The 17,782-nt window shown below is 33.7% G+C and overlaps 2 protein-coding genes across 2 annotated transcripts in view; one reads left to right on the top strand and one right to left on the bottom strand.

The window, feature by feature from the left end:
- The window catches only part of LOC142337663 (uncharacterized), a 454,746-nt gene that overhangs the window by 161,128 nt on the left and 275,836 nt on the right, over positions 1-17,782 (bottom strand). The gene's annotated exons all lie outside the window — the stretch shown is intronic.
- On the top strand, positions 10,558-17,490 carry LOC142337444 (uncharacterized). The gene is made up of 2 exons (XM_075386714.1): positions 10,558-10,801; positions 16,750-17,490. Exons 1-2 carry the CDS (start codon positions 10,558-10,560, stop codon positions 17,052-17,054), a joined length of 549 nt encoding a protein of 182 aa, XP_075242829.1. The 3' UTR covers positions 17,055-17,490.

Below are 17,782 nucleotides of genomic sequence, written 5' to 3' on the forward strand. Positions count from 1 at the left end.
ATCAACCTGGAAAGGTTCTTCGAAGAAAAGTGAGTCCGTCTGACAATTAAGTGTAGACCCTTGTCCCCTGTGCTCTCTCAAAGCTGTATATAAACAGTATTTGATGCGCGCAATAATTAATTTCTTTTCCAAGTAAAAAAAATAATAATTCACTGAAATGTAATTATTAAAACAACCAAGCATATATCGGTTCTTTGCACAGATGAATTGAAGCTAAGGGTTTTTCCCAGAATAAGTAATTACGAATTAGAAAATTAATGAACACAATAAAATTTGCACCTGATATTCAAAATTAAGAATCATAAACAACTTACAACAGTTGGAAGAATCTCGATTCAACTAAGTCAGGGTAATTTAAGCTAATCAGAAAGATCGATTAATCGTTCTTAAACACTCTTTTTTACCTAAGAAAGTTGAACTCGCCTGTCAACTTCGTCTCTCCACTATGACTAACTTGTTTGACGAACCACTGCTTTTCAGATTAGCAAATCTCTCTCTGAGCGTTTTTTTTTGTGCCTAAGGGTACTCAACCTTATCGGTTTTTTATCAGCAAAACGTAACGTGTCGTTCTTTTTAGAACATTCTGACCTAACGTCTAAGTGTTATAGTGGGCGTGAAAGGTCAGTCACAAGATGCCACTTATCTTATGTGAATGTTTATTCGAGATGACCGGAGTTGCGTGTTTTACTCGGTTTGATAATTTCAGAATATGGCTCAATCCATGTTTCATGCAATATGTGTGCAAAATGTTGCACGCTTGCTTTTTTCCACCCTAAGTAACGGATACTCATCCAATTTAAACTAAGATACCTTTGTTTCCCATTTAGGCTGGAGTAATGTTACGTTTTAAATAAAACTTTAACCATTTCCTTAGAGTCATCAAAAAAAGGAAAAAGAAAACTTAGCTCTTTCTGTCCCTTATTCCCTTTTAGAATAGTTTCAGTGCTAATGCTTTGAGATTGAAAGGTAACTTATCTCAACTTTCTACTCTGAACGAGGCCTTGGTAAATTGTTTTGACTCTAGAAAAAGTGGCGTTTCTTTCAAAGGAGTATAAGAAATTCGCCTTTCATCTATTTTCTTTGTTTTAGTTTAAGTCCAAATGAACGGCTTCTGGTACCCGGAAAAAAACCGTTGTTTTTCCAATGTGTAAATAATTGTCCTAGGAGTGATCAGTTAAAATTTCATGGTAATCGGACTTGAGGAAGTAGGGTTTTCAAGGATTGAAAGACTGAAATTCTAGACGCTTAGTTTGAAGCAATTGTAAAACCTGAAGCTGTACCAGAGAGTAGCAGATCGATATTTCATGCTCTGATAACTCAGTAAAGGAAATAGTGTGCACACCATTTCTTGTTTGCTCAATGAACTTATGCAAATACCAGAAAACTGGCAAATCCCCAACTAGCAAATTCAATAAACCTTAATTTCTACTAGCTTTCTTTTACCTATTAACTTAGAGCGCCAATGGATTTCTAATTATATCAGTCTATTCTCAAATTTCATCGTCGTGGAACATTTTCACAAGATGTCAGTTTTAATCGACAGAAAAGGCACAATTTTAAACAATTATGCAGTCGGTTTTGCAAACCAAAACTAATTCATATTAATAAAAAGACTGGACTTAAAGTGTTGCATTCCAGGAATGCAAAAATCGTCATACAAAAATTACATCGGGACCACGAGCATAATAAAGCAGTTAAGCTCAAACGGCTTGTTAAACAATCTTCCGATGTCCAAGGAGCCCAGCTTATTGTTCGAGAAATAGTACGAAACTGTGATTATTGCAATGAAAAAATTACTCATCGCCGTTTTACCGGTCCCTTAGTTCATTCGTCTCGTTACTCTAGTTCATTCTAGTTCATTCTTACACTGGATAGAATTTGTTATTTATTAGGCTTAGTTATTAACGAAAGGCCGTTACTGGAAAACAATTGCTTCAAGAACGCCCCTTCGTTAGATCCTACTTCTTTTATCCCTAAAACCGTGGACACTATTGGTCTCGATTACAATTGCGTGTGCGCTGCACTTAGCACAGTTCTGACCGGAAACCCTAATCAAGGCGGAAAAATTGAAGAGATAATTCGTTCTTTACAAAAAGAAGGCCCGGACAGCCGCTTATTAAATCTGATGGGCGCTGCCCCTCTTATTAATGGCCCAGATGATCCTAATTTCGTTACAACAACAGATTTGAGAATGCTAGCGAGAACCTTTAGAACTAATATTTATATGTTTTATGAGACCGATGAGTTCGAGCAAGCCCACTGGGATTGTTTACACTGGAAATAAAATGGGCCCAAATGGAGGCGGAATTTACTTAAAGGCCGGCCTGAGCGGTGGAGCAATGCATTGTTTTATTGTTACTCGTTTTAAGCGAAAAAAAAGGAGTAAGTTGTTCAATATTGATGGCATAATTTATTAAACCGGACTAGCACACACATGAGAGTTATCTAAATTAAATTAAAGTTTGCTTTTACACTGCATATGGACGCTCGATTTGCACTGTCTTCTTTATTTCTAATAGCGCTTGTTGCTCAGCTTTGTCGTTTTCGGACAAGTCGCTATCATAAGCTGGTTGATGCTGTTGTTCGCGTTGCTGTTGTTGTTCGCATTGCTGCGGTTGTTCGCATTGCTGCGTTTGTTGCTCGCTTGATTGCTGTGGTTGTTCATTTTGTTTCGCTGCGAGGGTCTTTTTTCCCTTGTTAGATTTGCCGCTTTTTGTTCGCCTCTTTGCCTTCGTCTTGGAATTTTGAATGTACTCTGCCCGTGGTGTTTTGCCAGCCACTGGAGGTAGTTCTTTGGGGCCTTTCTATGTCGTGCCTTTACGATATTGTTGTCCATACTGCTACAATTTATTAAAATCCGACGAATAAGGGTAAGGGTAACATGGAGCAAGGCCAATAATAGCAATTGGCTAAGGTCACTTTTTAATGAAAAAAATAAGGACAAAAAAGTGATTTCCTTTTGTAGTTTCTACGGGCTAGGTTTTAGTGTGAATGACCTCGAGATTTTCCAACTCGAATAATCTTGGTCTTATTTGCCTTGCCCCAAATCGCGCCACAATTTTGTGTGCCTCTTATCAGGTGTTATTTGCCGTGCAAAACTCCACTTTTGGCATTGTTGGTCATTTGTGTGCGAATTCGGTCTTATCTTTGTTAGAACAAGGTATTTGAGTCCTATAGTCCTAAGTGTTTGTTTTATTAGCCCTAATGTTAAGACGCATATTTGTATTTGAGACCTTTCAAATTTAGGACCTACTTATTTTACCCGCAAAAGTTTTGGGTGTGAAAGATAAAGTTGCGACTAACAAAGGTGTCAATAAACTACGCAGGAACTCAATTCTACAGAAAGTTCCATAATGGTAAACTTACAACCATAGAAAGTTCCATAATGGTAACTTACCAACCATAAAAAGTTCCTTAATGGTAACTTGACAACCATAGAGTTCCACAATGATATATTGCCAACCATAACACGACCATCATTCTTTTTATGGTAACTTACAAACCATAAAATGGACCATTGTGGAAACTTACAAACCATAGCAAGTTCATAGAAAGAAATTTTTTATGGATTTTAATGAGACCATTATGGAACTTTTTATGGTTGGTAAATTTGGTCAACCCGGGCTGTTGCAAATTGGGGTCTTTCCCATTATAGCTCAGCCCCCCCCCCCTTGTTGTCAATAACCTCTACCCCCATCATGGTAATTATACCATAATGGGGGGCTATATCATGGGGACTCTAATGGGAAGGACCCGGAAATTGACCTTTTTTGCTCTTAAATTTTAAAGAGATATTCTTTTTCTATCCTCGAATTCAATGAGAACTTCTGGCGTTTATCGAAAACCTCAAAGTCAGAATTTCGAAGTGACTTCTGCAGAGTCACGTAATCAAGATTAAAACACGAAACGCACACGTTTTAAAATGACGAAAGTCGAGGGAAGTCAACTTCTGGCTAAGTAGCAACTTCTGGCATTTTAAATTCTGGCATTGCAGACTTTCGGCATTCTGAAATGTGTACGTGATTGTTTTAAATATACTTTAGAGAGCGACACTGGAAACTTCCAATGGATTGCAAAAGTTGGTGATCTAGTTGTCGAAGAAATGAGCCACGAAGGTGCTTCAATTACTGATCTCAAACTTCTTTTCATTATGGCTTTTTCTCATTTTCATCAGGAGAAACTCCCAGCTGTCTTCAATCTTCTGGAGAGATACAATGTTCTTCATGTGGACTTGTTCAGACTCTATGAGGAATAGTTTCCCCTCCTTCCTCCACCGACAAAAAATAATGTGCCATCATAAGCCTTAAATTGTTTGACAACTTGCCTGGCGTTCTCAGGATTTAAGCAAGCAACAAATTGCTTCAAAAGAAAGCTTAAAAAAATACAAGGCGACTCGGTAATGTGCGTTCGCACATCAAGTTCCGACCCCGCTCAACCACATTTTTGGCATAAATGTCTACCAAACAAGAACAGATAAAAAACCACAAATTCAAATATTTTTCGAAATCTGTTTGAACAAAGATCGCCTCAAACGCAAATAACTCAGTGGAGCAAAAATGCCGCATTACATTGATGAGATCAGCCATTATTGAGAAAGCAAGTCAAGACTAACAACAAAATAAACCAACAAAAACAACAAACATTAGTTACATCCAAAACTTTTTGTCGATTTGAAAAAAAACATACAGAAGCTCATAAAACCGTAAGATAAAACTGAAACTAAACAAAATAACTTGTACATTACTAGAAAAGATATGGTACCATCCTATAAAAAAGCTCGGTAACCTTTAGACAAAAAAGAACAAAAAAAGCAAGATTAAAATAAATTTGCTTTAATTCTAAAAACAATAAATTTTAATGTAAGGCAAACCATTAGATGGCAATTGGAAACATCTAATATGTTTATGATCACATACGCTTCTATAGCAGGGCCTTAGGATCTGAAAACAGAGACAACAAAAAAAATTCAATCGAAACTTGCAAGAAAACGCTGTAGAAGCTTTGAAGCCATATTTTGCCCCTTAAAATGCGAATTCCTTAAAAAAAAAGAATAGATTTTGTTCACTTGCACCAACCCTCGACAACGATGATATCATAATAGACCTGTAATTAACGAGAATAAGTATCATATAGACAAAAAGAACAAAAAAAGCAAAGATTAAAAAAAATGGCTTATATTTATTGAAAACATATAGTTCCAAGGAAAATCAGTCGATGGCATTTGAGAACATCACTTTTGTTAACGATCACTTGCGTCTCTATAGGAGTGCTTTATGACCTGTCATTAATGATTTTACAAAAAAACAACAAATAAAGTTCAAAATGTGACCTGTAATTAACAAGACTAGGAAACAAATAGAAAAAAAAATTCAACAACGTTAAAAAGAGTTTTTTAATTTTTGAAAACATTTGTTTTCAAAGTCATGAAAGCCTGAAAGCCATCAGCTATCTACTGAAATCAGAATACAGGCTCATTTATTCCATCATAAAATTCCAATGTGTACTTACATTATCCAGCTAATTTCATACGACTACAAAGACAGAGTAAAAACGACAGTTAAAGACAATTGTAAATAAAAATCAATTAAATTCTTCGGGAAAGAGATGTTGAAGCCGTTGAAGGCATAATCTATGGCTTTCAGGACCTTTATATGCTCAATTTTGCTTTATTTTGAGCGCCAATAATTTAATTTGTGAACTGTCAATAATGTGATAATGGGACAAAACGAGAAAAAAAACGTGAAAAAGTTAATACCTAAAAACCATAAGAAAAAATTGTGAAATCTAGTGGTATCAAAGCCAAAAAACCATAACTTAACGCATAATACAGCAAAAAAACTCCAATTTAATTCAACAGAGGAAGGCGAAGAACAAGCATTTTTTCTTTGCTGACACTAAGCCACAAGCTGACCAAATTAAAAGAAAATAATGGCCAATTTCAAAAAGCCACTGTTTAATTACAATAAAACATTTTTAAAAGTCAAAACGACCAAAATCGTTTGAGTACAGAAAAAAATGCAATAAATTGGAACTGTTTAGGAAGCCATATGGACCTTTCAAACTGAGCTGTGATGTGAATTGTTCTGTTCTGTAATTATCGTATAAAACTCGAAGACTGAGATCGAATTAAGATCAAATTTTTTATAAAAAGACCGACGGATTAACATCCGAGTTATTTTTTTGATCGTAACTGTCCAAGATTGAACCAAAACCAGCCCCGCTAATGCTGTTCGTTAATTTAGAACACTCAATTGTTTGGAATGCTTTAGATCTATATAACTTGTTAGTTACAAGATTAAAAATAATTGCTGCGTTTTCGATAATCATAAAATTAGAGAAAAACGGTTAAATTTTGATTCTAGACTACCGTCAATAAAATTAGAAGTAAGACTAGCTCCCTCTGGAGTTTACAAAGACTGTTTGTTGTTTTTGGGGTAAGTACATCCGGCAAATTTAATCAAAATGACTAAAGAAGCACATTTCGGACAATTTTTGATAAAAAAAGGCTGAATCTTGAAAAACGTTGCCAAAACATTAGCCAGAAAAATTAAATCAAAATAGTCAACAATACTTTTTCATCTCTTAAAGTAAAACAAACAGTACTATTGTTAACAATTTTTACACTTTTTAGCAAAATTGACAAATTTTTAGGCGAAATTCCGGAAAATGTGAATAAAAACAACGGAAATTCGTCTATTATTCATAAAACTTCAAACCTCGATAACTCCCTGTAAAATACGAAATTCAAAAAAAAACTTTTTAATTAAGAGAATTCAAATTAACAAGAGTTTTCATCACTTATAATAGGGGATTTTGATAAACCATTACCCAGATTAACTATTTACCATTATTGGACATTATCTAGATGCAGTAGAAAACATCGCATAACAATATGTTGACCGGGAATATAACAGTTCTAAGATAAATTCATCGCATAATAGGTGACACAGAGAACAATTGCCAATGAATGTTTATTAGTTAATTACAATGATTAAAATGTGAGGCTTGACAGCGCCCTTAAAAAAATGTAAATATAAGGTGTAAAATAATAATTATTGGTGGTGACAGCCTACCGTGGGCGGAGAAGAAACAGTTCCTCTTGTGAGGTTTTTGACGATGACGATGATCGAAGCTTGGTTCATGTGCATGAACAATCAAATGACAAACTTAGAAGCCGGCTTTTGCATAAAATGGGGCAGATTTTTGCGTCGAGAAACGTAGGTGACACGCTAGCGCCCAACATAGTCAGCCAATTAGTACAGGATATCTACATCCACACATTTGATGACTACTTCAGTTTAGTGCGCGACATTCTGTCGCATTTGAAAATCACAGACACGTTTTTAGCCCTCACATTTGGGTATTGGAGATTAAACGAATCGGAGCTGGAATCTTACGACCAGAGTAGAATGATCCGCGACGATCCACTCTTATTGAAAGCCTGCAAGTCGCTGGATCCGGACAAAGTGAATTGGACAATTGAAACGTTGAAAAATTACAGCACTTCTGCAGACGAAGCAAACCAGAACGCGTTGAAGTATGAGATCTGGTTCAAAGATGAATGTGATGATACTATCCTGACAGCTACTTTGGATGCAGCTTTCGAGCGTTTGATTCAGATGCAATTTTCTCTTTAAAAATTTCTATAATATTTAGATAAAAGTCGGACAAACTATTCAATAAACAAAGAAACGAATATTTTTGTGGGTGGAAAGCTGTTGTAAGTTGAGCGTAACTATTTTTAGGTTGTCGTGGAATTTCTTTTTCTTTCGCCGTTCCATTGTGATCTCCATGACAACTAAACAGTACACCGTGATCACTGAAGTCTATTAATCAACAATCGAGCTTTTCGTTATCATTTTTGATCTTAACTGACAAATCACACTCGACATAAGGACTAAGTTCGACAAAAGGTCAGGGAAAAAATTCTTATATTTATTTTGCGTTTCTTAGCTTAGATCTCACATACTTTTATTGTTTGTAAGCGTAGATGTTAGATAAACACAAGACATAAATTTTGGCGTTGATCTTACATATTTTTTGTTTAATTCAGAGTTGATTATACATAAAGACAAAGTTTACATTATAGCGTTGCTCTTATATATTTAAGCGCTCAATTTAGCCTTCAGCTTACATAAATTCGATACTTAAATTTGATCATACATACAATAAGCTTTAGCTCGAAGTTGATCATACAAATAATCAATGATCAATAATGTTCAAAACTGGAATAGCATCTTTAAGAAAAATTGAACAAAAAAATGTTTTGTTTGCAAGGTTTAGAATAGCCGAACTGTTTTGTTTCGACAAGTTCATCTTCGATTCTTTGATCCAAAGATTTTTGGCGGTGAAGAGATCCGAGAAAAAAATAAAAAAAATTTACACATGAATTTTTTTTTACAAAATTTATAACTAAACAATCTCATGATAATCTTTCTTAGTTGAAAGTATTTTAAGAGGTTAGACAATAGCAACCTACCAAAAAACATCATTATTGAAATGTCGTAATGAACAACTGGGAGCGCTAAATTTTCGTCAGGTTTGAAAGTTAATCAAAGCACACACACTAGCCAGCCCAGGTGTTAGCGGGATCATTTCCGCTAGCGCCCCCCCCCCCATTAAGTTCGGCACCCCAGTTGTATATGTTTAAACATTATGTATGCATTTGAGTTATTACGTATGTATATACGTATGAATAGGCATTAGGAAAATACTATTGGAGCGGAGGTTTGAAAATAGCATGTGAATAGCAATAAGTCACTGCATATAATGTAAACAGCAACCAATAACTTGTTCTTAAAGCATTTTTAGTTATTACGAGCTTTTTAAAGGGTTGTAATACTATAATTTAGTCGAAAATTGTTAAATATGTGGTTGTTGATGTATTATACCAGGAACGATATTCAGAAAATAAATAACCTTTTCAGAAGGGAGGAAAACATTAATTTTTGGGGGGTGCTTAAATTTCGGCTATCTAGGACTGGGGGGCGCTAGTGGAAAAGATCCAAATCGAAAGCTTATAAGATGTGCGATGAATGCGTTGAAGTTATCCAAGATCTACAATGAACGCAATGAAAAGAAAAAATAACCGTTGATATAGCATAGTTTAGCGTTCCAAAGAGTAGACCTTACATAATTTTGGCAATAGTTTATCTAAATATTTATTTGGTGTTGCTGTGCGTAGGTATTTCTTAAAAATACAAATGTCCTGCTTCGGCGATAGAGACTATAGAGGATAGGGATCTTTTCAACAATTGCCCCCCTTTTGAAGAGACGACTAATAAATTTCCACTAATAACTTTCCACTTTTAATTTTTTTTGCCAACTTTCTCTAGCCCTGGATAAGGAAAGTCTATCTCATTTTTTTTGTGCAGTGAGTCGAACACTAAAATTGAAAAACTTTTGGTTTACAAGTAAGCCATCAATTTCACTTGTTTTCAAATCAGCAAAACTAAAGCTTAGATTAAATGAATTGTATAAATCAAGAAAAACGTTATATTTTCAGTTAGGTATCCTGGAAAACGACAGCATCAAAGCAATAAATTGTTTAAAAAATTCTCTGAATAATTTCTGCTACGTAAAACGTTACCCACAAACAGAAATTATCGAAATGACAGCAAAAAGATTTGGGGTCACTGAATAAGAAGATATGAGAATATAGCACAACGATCGTTTGCTTTCCTTTTCCAGATCATCACATACTTCTTTTTTAACTCCTTCTTGTCATTTTTTTGTTACATCTACTTCGAATTTTTTCTGGACAAAGACGGAATAATACTTTTGCAATAAAAACAGCAGAACGACTGAACTGAATCAAAAAAGGAAAATATCATCAAGGAAAGCATCAATGAGACAGGTGTATATTCGGTAGTTTTTTGCAATTACCAACAAATGAACATATCTCTTCTACAGTAGAAATCTAATTTAATCATACGGAAGCTTTTCAAAAAGATTTTTGTCTCTCCGGTATTTCAATTTCTGAAGTTGTGCATTTTTGTGCCTAGTATGGTTTGTATTCCAAGCTAGAAAAAAACTATCACTTGAGATTGTTTCATGCAGAAGTTTTCCTTAATTTGAGCAAAATAATGACCAATGCTTGTTCAACACAAAAGAAATTTTTTTTAAATTTGGAAAAACTACTTTACTTCCTATTAGGTTTCCAATTTTTTCGTTATACTGAATTTTTGGACGTAGAGAATTTTTGTTGTGTGCTGGTTTCTGCTGTGTCAATAGTTCTCACCTGCAATAAAGCAAGCAAAAGCCCGTTTGAAGTCTTTAACGAAATCGCTGTTTTGAATACTCAGTCCTCAAATAATCATTTTTATCAAGCTATTTGACTGTCACGAAACTGATTTTAACAAGGAGGCTCGGCAATGTGCATTTGCACATAATTTTCTGACCCCACTTATCCGCCTTTTTGTCAAAAATGTCTACAAATTGAGGAACAGATAGAAAATGCCAAAAAATTCATCTTTTTTTCAAAAAAATAAAATGTGTATGAACAACAAGATGACATCCAACGCAAATAACTCAGTGCAGTAAAAAAAGACGCATCAGATGGTTGAGAACGAATTGGAGGTGAAATCTTACGACCAGAGTCGAATGATCCGCGATCATCCACTTCTATTCAAAGCCATCAAGTCACTGGATCCGGACAATGTGAATTGGACAATGGAAACGTTGAAAAACTCTAGCGCTTCTGCAGACGAATCAAACCAGAACGCGTTAAAGAATGAGCTCTGGTTCAAAGATGAATGTGATCATAATAATCAGACAGCTACTTTGGATGCAGCTTTCGAGCGTTAGATTCAGATGCAATTTTCTCTTTTAAAATTTCTATAATATTTAGATAAAAGACGGACAAACTATTCAATAAACAAAGAAACGAAGATTTTTGTGGGTGGAAAGCTGTTGTAAGTTGAACGTAACTATGTTTAAGTTGTCGTAGAATTTCTTTTTCTTTCGCCGTTCCATTGTAATCTTCATGACACCTAAACAGCAGACCGTGACCACTGAAGTCTATTAATCAACAATCGAGCTTCTTGTTATTATTTTTGATCTTAACTGACAAATCAAACTTGACATAAGGACTAAGATCAACAACAAAAATGACAAAGAAAAAATTCTAATGTATATGTTGCGTTTTTAGCTTAGATATCACATAATTTTATTGTTTGTAAGCGTAGATGTTAGATAAACACAAGGCATAATTTTTAAATTTTGGCGTTGATCTTACAATTTTTTTAATTCAGAACTGATTAAATATAAAGACAAAGTTTACATGATAGAGTTGCTCTTGTATAATTTAGCGCTCATTTTAACGTTCAGCTTACATAAATTATACATACAATAAGCTTTAGCTTGGGGTTGATCATACAAATAATCAAAAATCAATAATGTTCAACAAATATGGAATAGCATCTTTAAGAAAAACTGAACAAAAAAATGTTTTGATTCCAAGGTATAGTAGAGCCGAACTGTTTTGTTTCGACAAGTTCTTCTTCGGTGCTTTGATCCGAAGATTTTTGGCGGTGAAGAGAACCGAGACAAAAATAATGAATTTACACAAAATTTACGGAAATTAGTTTTTTTACAGCATTTATAACTAAACAATCTTATGATAATCTTTCTTCGTTGAAAGCATTTTAAAATGTTAGACAATAGCAGCCTAATAAAGAACATAATTACTGAAATGTCTTAATATACAACTGGGAGCGCTAAATTTTCGTCAGGTTTTAAAGTTAAACAAAGCACACACAAAAGCCAGCCCAACATAGCGTTGAAAATGTGCGATTAATGCTTTGAAGTTATCCAAGATCTACAATGAACGCAATTAAAAGAAAAATTAACCACTCTAAGCGTAGATATAGCATAATTTAGCTTTCCAAAGCGTAGAACTTACACAATTTTGAAACTAATTTATCTAAATATTTATTTGGTGTTGCTATGCGCAGATATTTTGTAAAATTACAAATGTCTTGTTTTGGCAATAGAGGCTATAGGGGATAGACAGGAGTTCTTATCAATTGTTCCTGAGAGTGTATATTCAAAATCCGTTTATGACGAATAATTTTTTTAATAAAAGGATGACGTTGTGATACAGTGCTAAAGAAGCGAAAAGCGTGCAGGAAGCCAATTGTTCGAGTTTTACGCAAAAAAATGTAATATTAGCGCACACGCCAATTTCATTTTCGATCTACTTTTAGAAGCGCTACAATTAAGCAAAGTAGACGCATAAAAACGTTAAAACTATTTGAAAAAATTTTAGGTTCATCATTTTCTAGGAAAACAAATGTAAGACATTTGTGGTGATTTCTCAAACATATCCACTGCTCATCTTGCTTATCTTTTATTCCAACTTTCTCTAGCCCTGGATAAGAAAAGTCTATCTCATTGTTTTTGTGCAGCGAGTTGAACACTAATATCGATAAACTTTTGGTTTTCAAATAAGGCATCAATTTCATTTGTTTTCAAATCAGCAAAACCAAAGCTGAGATTAAATGAACTGTTTAAATCAAGAAAAACGTTATAAGTTCAGTTCGATATCCTGGAAAACAACAGCATCAAAGCAACAAATTGTTTTCAAAAGTCTCTGAATAAGTTTCTGCTACGTAAAACCTCACCCACAAGCAGAAATTATCGAAATGACAACAAAAAGATTTTGGGTCACTGAAGAAGAAGGTTTGAGAATATAGCTCAACGATCGTTTACTTTCCTCTTCCAGATCATCACATACTTCTTTTTTCAGCTGTTTCTTGTCATTTTTTTTTGTTTCATCTACTTCGAATTTTTTCTTGACAAAGACGGAATAATACTTTTGCAATAAAAACTCAGCAGAACGACTGAACTGAATCAAAAAAAGAAATTATTATTTAAAATGAGAGAGGTGTATATTAGGTAGTTTTTTCCAATTACCGAATAATGAACATAACTCTTCTACAGTAGAAATCTTTTTTAGTCATACGGAAGCTTTTCAAAAAGATTTTTATCTCTCCGGTATTTCAATTTCTGAAGTTGGAAGTTGTGCATTTTTGTGCCTAGTGTGGTTTGTATTTGAGGCTAGAAAAAAATATCACTTGAGATTGTTTCAAGCAGAAGTTATCATTAATTTGAGCAAAATAATGACCAATGCTTGTTCAACACAGAAGAAATTTTTTTGTAAATTTGGAAAAAGTACTTTACGTTCTATTAAGTTTCCAATTTTTTCGTTATACTGAAATTCTGGACGTATAGAATTTTTGTTGTGTGCTGGTTTCTGCTGTGTCAATAGTTCTCACCTGCAATAAAGCAAGCAAAAGCCCGTTTGAAGTCTTTAACGAAATCGCTGTTTTGAATACTCAGTCCTCAAATAATCATTTTTATCAAGCTATTTGACTGTCACGAAACTGATTTTAACAAGGAGGCGAGGCAATGTGCATTTGCACATATATTTCCGACCCCAATCATCCTCATTTTTGTCAAAAGTTTCTACCAAATGAGGAACAGATAGAAAACGCCAAAAAATTCAAGTATTTTTCAAAAAAATAAAATGTGTTTGAGCAACAAGATGATATCCAACGCAAATAACTCAGTGCAAATAAAAATGCCGCATTAAATTGTTGAGATTCGCCATTACTAAGAAAGCAATCAAGACGAACAACTAATTCAAACAACAATAAAAACAAGCTTTAGTTACATCCACAATTTAGGTCCAATTAAAATGAAAACAAATTTATTAACAAAGTCAAAATAGAGTCAGATAAAACGGGAACTAACCAAAATAATTTTTTACTTTAAAAGATATGAATCAATCCAATATTCGGCTTGGTAACATTTAGACAAGAAAGAACAAACAAAAACAGCAAAAATAAAAAAATTTCGCTTATTTTTTTTTAAAAATGAAAACCGTTAGATATCAATTGAAGTTATCCAAAAGTTTTATGATCACAGACAACTCCATAAGAGGGCATTCCCAACTGTCATTATTTGTTCTTTTATGTGGTTACAAAAATGACAACAAATAGAGACAACAAGCAAAAATTCAATCAAAGCGAGAAAACAATGTCGAAGCCGTAAAACCATATTTTGCCCTATCAAGAAATGTGTGATTGAGCCTTTCTTGAACACCGGTGATGTGATATACGACCTGTCACTCATGAGATCAAGTAAAAAAAGACAAAAGGAATAGAAGAAAGGGCAAAATTAAGTAATACGTTTAAATTTTTTGAAAAGTATTAATTTCGAACTCATGAAAACCATTCGTTGCAAAATGAAATAATTAAATAGGTTCTTTTATTTGTCTAAGTGTTTGAGAGTTGTATTTAATCAGAACATGTCTTACGTTAACATAAACCACGTCTAATTTATTCAAAAATCAAGAGTTCATTTTTTTTTCGCGAAACACCTGAGTCGAAGCCAGTAAATTCATTAAAAAATGTCTTTAAAGACATTAGTTTTACACTTGCACCTTCCCTCAACAACAAAAATGTCATTTCGGACATTAATTTAACAAGATTAGGTAACAAATTGACAAAAAAGTTAAAAACTGTTTTTTATTTTTTTTTTGAAAACAATTTTTTAAAAAGTCATGAAAGCTACCGGCTATCTACTCAAATCAGAATATAGGCCCATTTACTCCTCCATAAAAACCAATAACACCTGTCATCACCCAAGAAATGTTTTTTATACAACTGAAAATACGACAGAGAAGAGAAACGAATTTTAGACGACAGAAAGTAAAAACCACAGTTAAAGTCAAACGCAAAAGATTCTATTGAATTCTTCGAGAAAGGGGTGTCAAAGCCTTTAAAACCATAATACACGCCTTTAAGGAGTTTTATGTATACCTTGTATATTATTCTGAATGCCCAAAATGTAATTTGTGAACTGTCAATAAAGTGATATTTTGACAAAACGATAGAAAAACGTGAAAAATGGGCAAAAGCATGGAAATAAGAAAAAAATGTGAAATCTAGTAGTATCAAAGCCAGAAACCCAAAAATTAACACGCAAAACGGCAAAAAAAGTTCATTAGAGAAACGCAGAAGAAGAAGCATTCTTTCTTTGCTAACACTATGCTACAAGTTGACCAAATTAAGATAAAAACAGTGGCAAAGTTCAATAAGCCATTGTTTAATAAAAGATCAAACATTTTAAATGCTCAAAACAGTCAGTCTTTCGAGAAATGAAATCAAATATATTGTTTTGGATCTGATTATGAAATCAAATGGATCTATCAAAGGTGACATTTGATTTGAGTTGTTCTTTCTTTATTAATATTAAAAAGATCCAGTTTTTTTTAAAAAAAAAAAGACCGACTGAATACACTCCGAAATATTTTTGGATTGTAGCAGTCCAAGATTGAATCAAAACAAGCCTTGCTATTGCTTTTTGTCTATTAAGAGCACTCAAGTGTTTTGAATGTTATAAATCTAGAAAATTTGTTAGTTAAAAGATCAATTAAGGCTGAGTTTTCGATAATCATTGTGTAAAGTTAGCAAAAAACGGTAAAATATGAATTCATACTACTCTCAATGTAAGTGGAATTAGGAATGCCTCCCTTTGTAGTGTACAAAGATAGTGTTAACGGTTTTTGGTTGTGTACTTCCGGCAAATTGAATCAAAGTGGAAAGTGGTTTAAGTTAGCCTATTTTGGGCAATTTTTGATGAATACGTCTAAATTTTTTGAAATATTTAGCCAACATTTTAGAAAAAAAAATAAAATCGAAACGGACAATAAATTTTTTTGTCTTCAAAAATAAAATCAACAGTCAAGAGTTTTTACATATTTTAGCAAACGGACGAAGAATTGGATAAAAATTGCGGAAAATGTGAACAAAAACAACAGAATTCACTCTACTTTTCTCAAAAGTTTAAACCTCGATAACTCCCTGTAAAAATCGAAATTCAAAAAATTCTTTATAATTCCGTATTGTAAGCTGGACCCGCTTTCTAATGAGACCAGTCTCAACTCTCTACGATGAATATATCGATCGGCCAAAATTGTCTGAACAAAGAAACCCATTTGAGTATATAGTTCCTGCCCCCTCCCCTCAAGAGGAGTCTGAACAATTATTCTTTGATATAAATTACGCATTGTTATAAAATTCTTCATTTTTGTGAATAATAGCTATCAAATTATATTTGAATGTTTTCAATGCGAGAGTTTCAATGCGAAGAAGCGAAACAATTTCGGTGCTATTTTCCTTAAATTTTTCCGTGCATTTTAAGACTATTTCAAAGTTAGAAATGTTTTGGGACCATTAGTTTGCATGAAATTGAAAACAAAAAACAAGTTTCCTGTGCCAAGGAGGAAAACAGATCCGAAGAAAAAACAATTTCTGAGGGACCATTCTTTAGCATCAATCAATGCAAGGTTTTCCTTTTTCTTTTCAGTTTTCAGAAAAATTTGTTAAATTCTTAAGATGAGATTTGATTTAAGCCTTGACAGTTTCATTTGTCCGGCGTTGGTGCTCATTTAACAATTATAATAACAGAAGTTTTAGTATTGCCAGAATAAGGTAGGTTATTTGGAGTCTTTTCCACTGACATCCAGTATTTCGTAGAGATTCCCTGATGATGTTATCTGTTTTTTGTATCTCATTTGGGCATCAAAGTTCAAAGTAATGTGTTGGAAAAATGCATGCTTTCGCAACAAGTGCCAATGTATTTAAAACAAGAAAAGTAGCAACCAGTTGCAATTTGTTTCCTCACAGACCCAAAAGTCTTATTTTAAACTAGAAACGATAATTGATTGCATCTGCACTAAAGAACGAATGGAAATAATGAGCAAAGCGAACGGAAATTTGGGAGAAGAGGAAGAAAAATCGTTTTTTGATATTGAACAGAAAATAACCAAAATTCTATCAAATATTTTGGACATAGAAACCTCAATGGAATTGTGGCGACATATCCCAGGAAGTGACACTGCGGGTGAAAACTGGGAGAGCTGTAATGTTTACAACTTTGCAGCTGAGTTTGGTTTCACCGAAGTTGAAGAATTTCTAACCACAAACGAAGTTACTCGAGAAATATTTGCCGACTGTGACGAGATGCAAGATGACGGCTCAGATTGAGCAAAGATATTACTACTAAGAATTTTATTATTTGACTGCTCGAGTTTCAGACTGTTCGTTTTATAAATATTCTGGGATATAACTTGTCATAGACTCCATAATAGGAAGTTTTAATTTCAAGACTTTTTGAATTACGAGCTCAACCAATTGTCAGAAGATTAAGCCCCATCCCACCGCAGTCACCTATTAGTCCCTGAAAGTCATGCGTCAACTGTAGCTTTTAATTAACATTACCTCTATGTAATAGCCCTTCTTAAATATTAATATATCCCTAATCTTTCCCATAATAATCTTTTGGTGTCAAACTTCACTTACATGCAACTTGGAGCTTGAAATTTGGATTGACTGTTTCTAAGACTATCTTGGTAAATTGAAAAAAAAATATGACTAACATCAAAGATTTTATAACAGAATTTAATTTAACTTCTTTGAATAACTTTCTATTGAGAACTATTCTGAACATTAGTTAAACATTATTTAACACGAGGAACCAGACACATGTTCGCAGGAGGGCTTGGTTCTGAAACGTAGCTTTCAAATTCAATCTGTTCAGATAGATAACTGTCCGATCAGAATACAGCCTATACCGTGAACAATTTTATTGCATTTGTTCAAAACTGGTTTCAAACATACATAAAATTTTGAACATTTAAACGTGTAAAAATTCCCCTGATTGATATAAACAAATACAATTCCTGTTGCGACTCTCCAATTTTTTTTGGGAGATG

Source organism: Convolutriloba macropyga, chromosome 1 (genome assembly GCF_964194025.1).
Source record: "Convolutriloba macropyga chromosome 1, txConMacr16.3, whole genome shotgun sequence".
Taxonomy (NCBI): Eukaryota; Metazoa; Xenacoelomorpha; order Acoela; family Convolutidae; genus Convolutriloba; species Convolutriloba macropyga.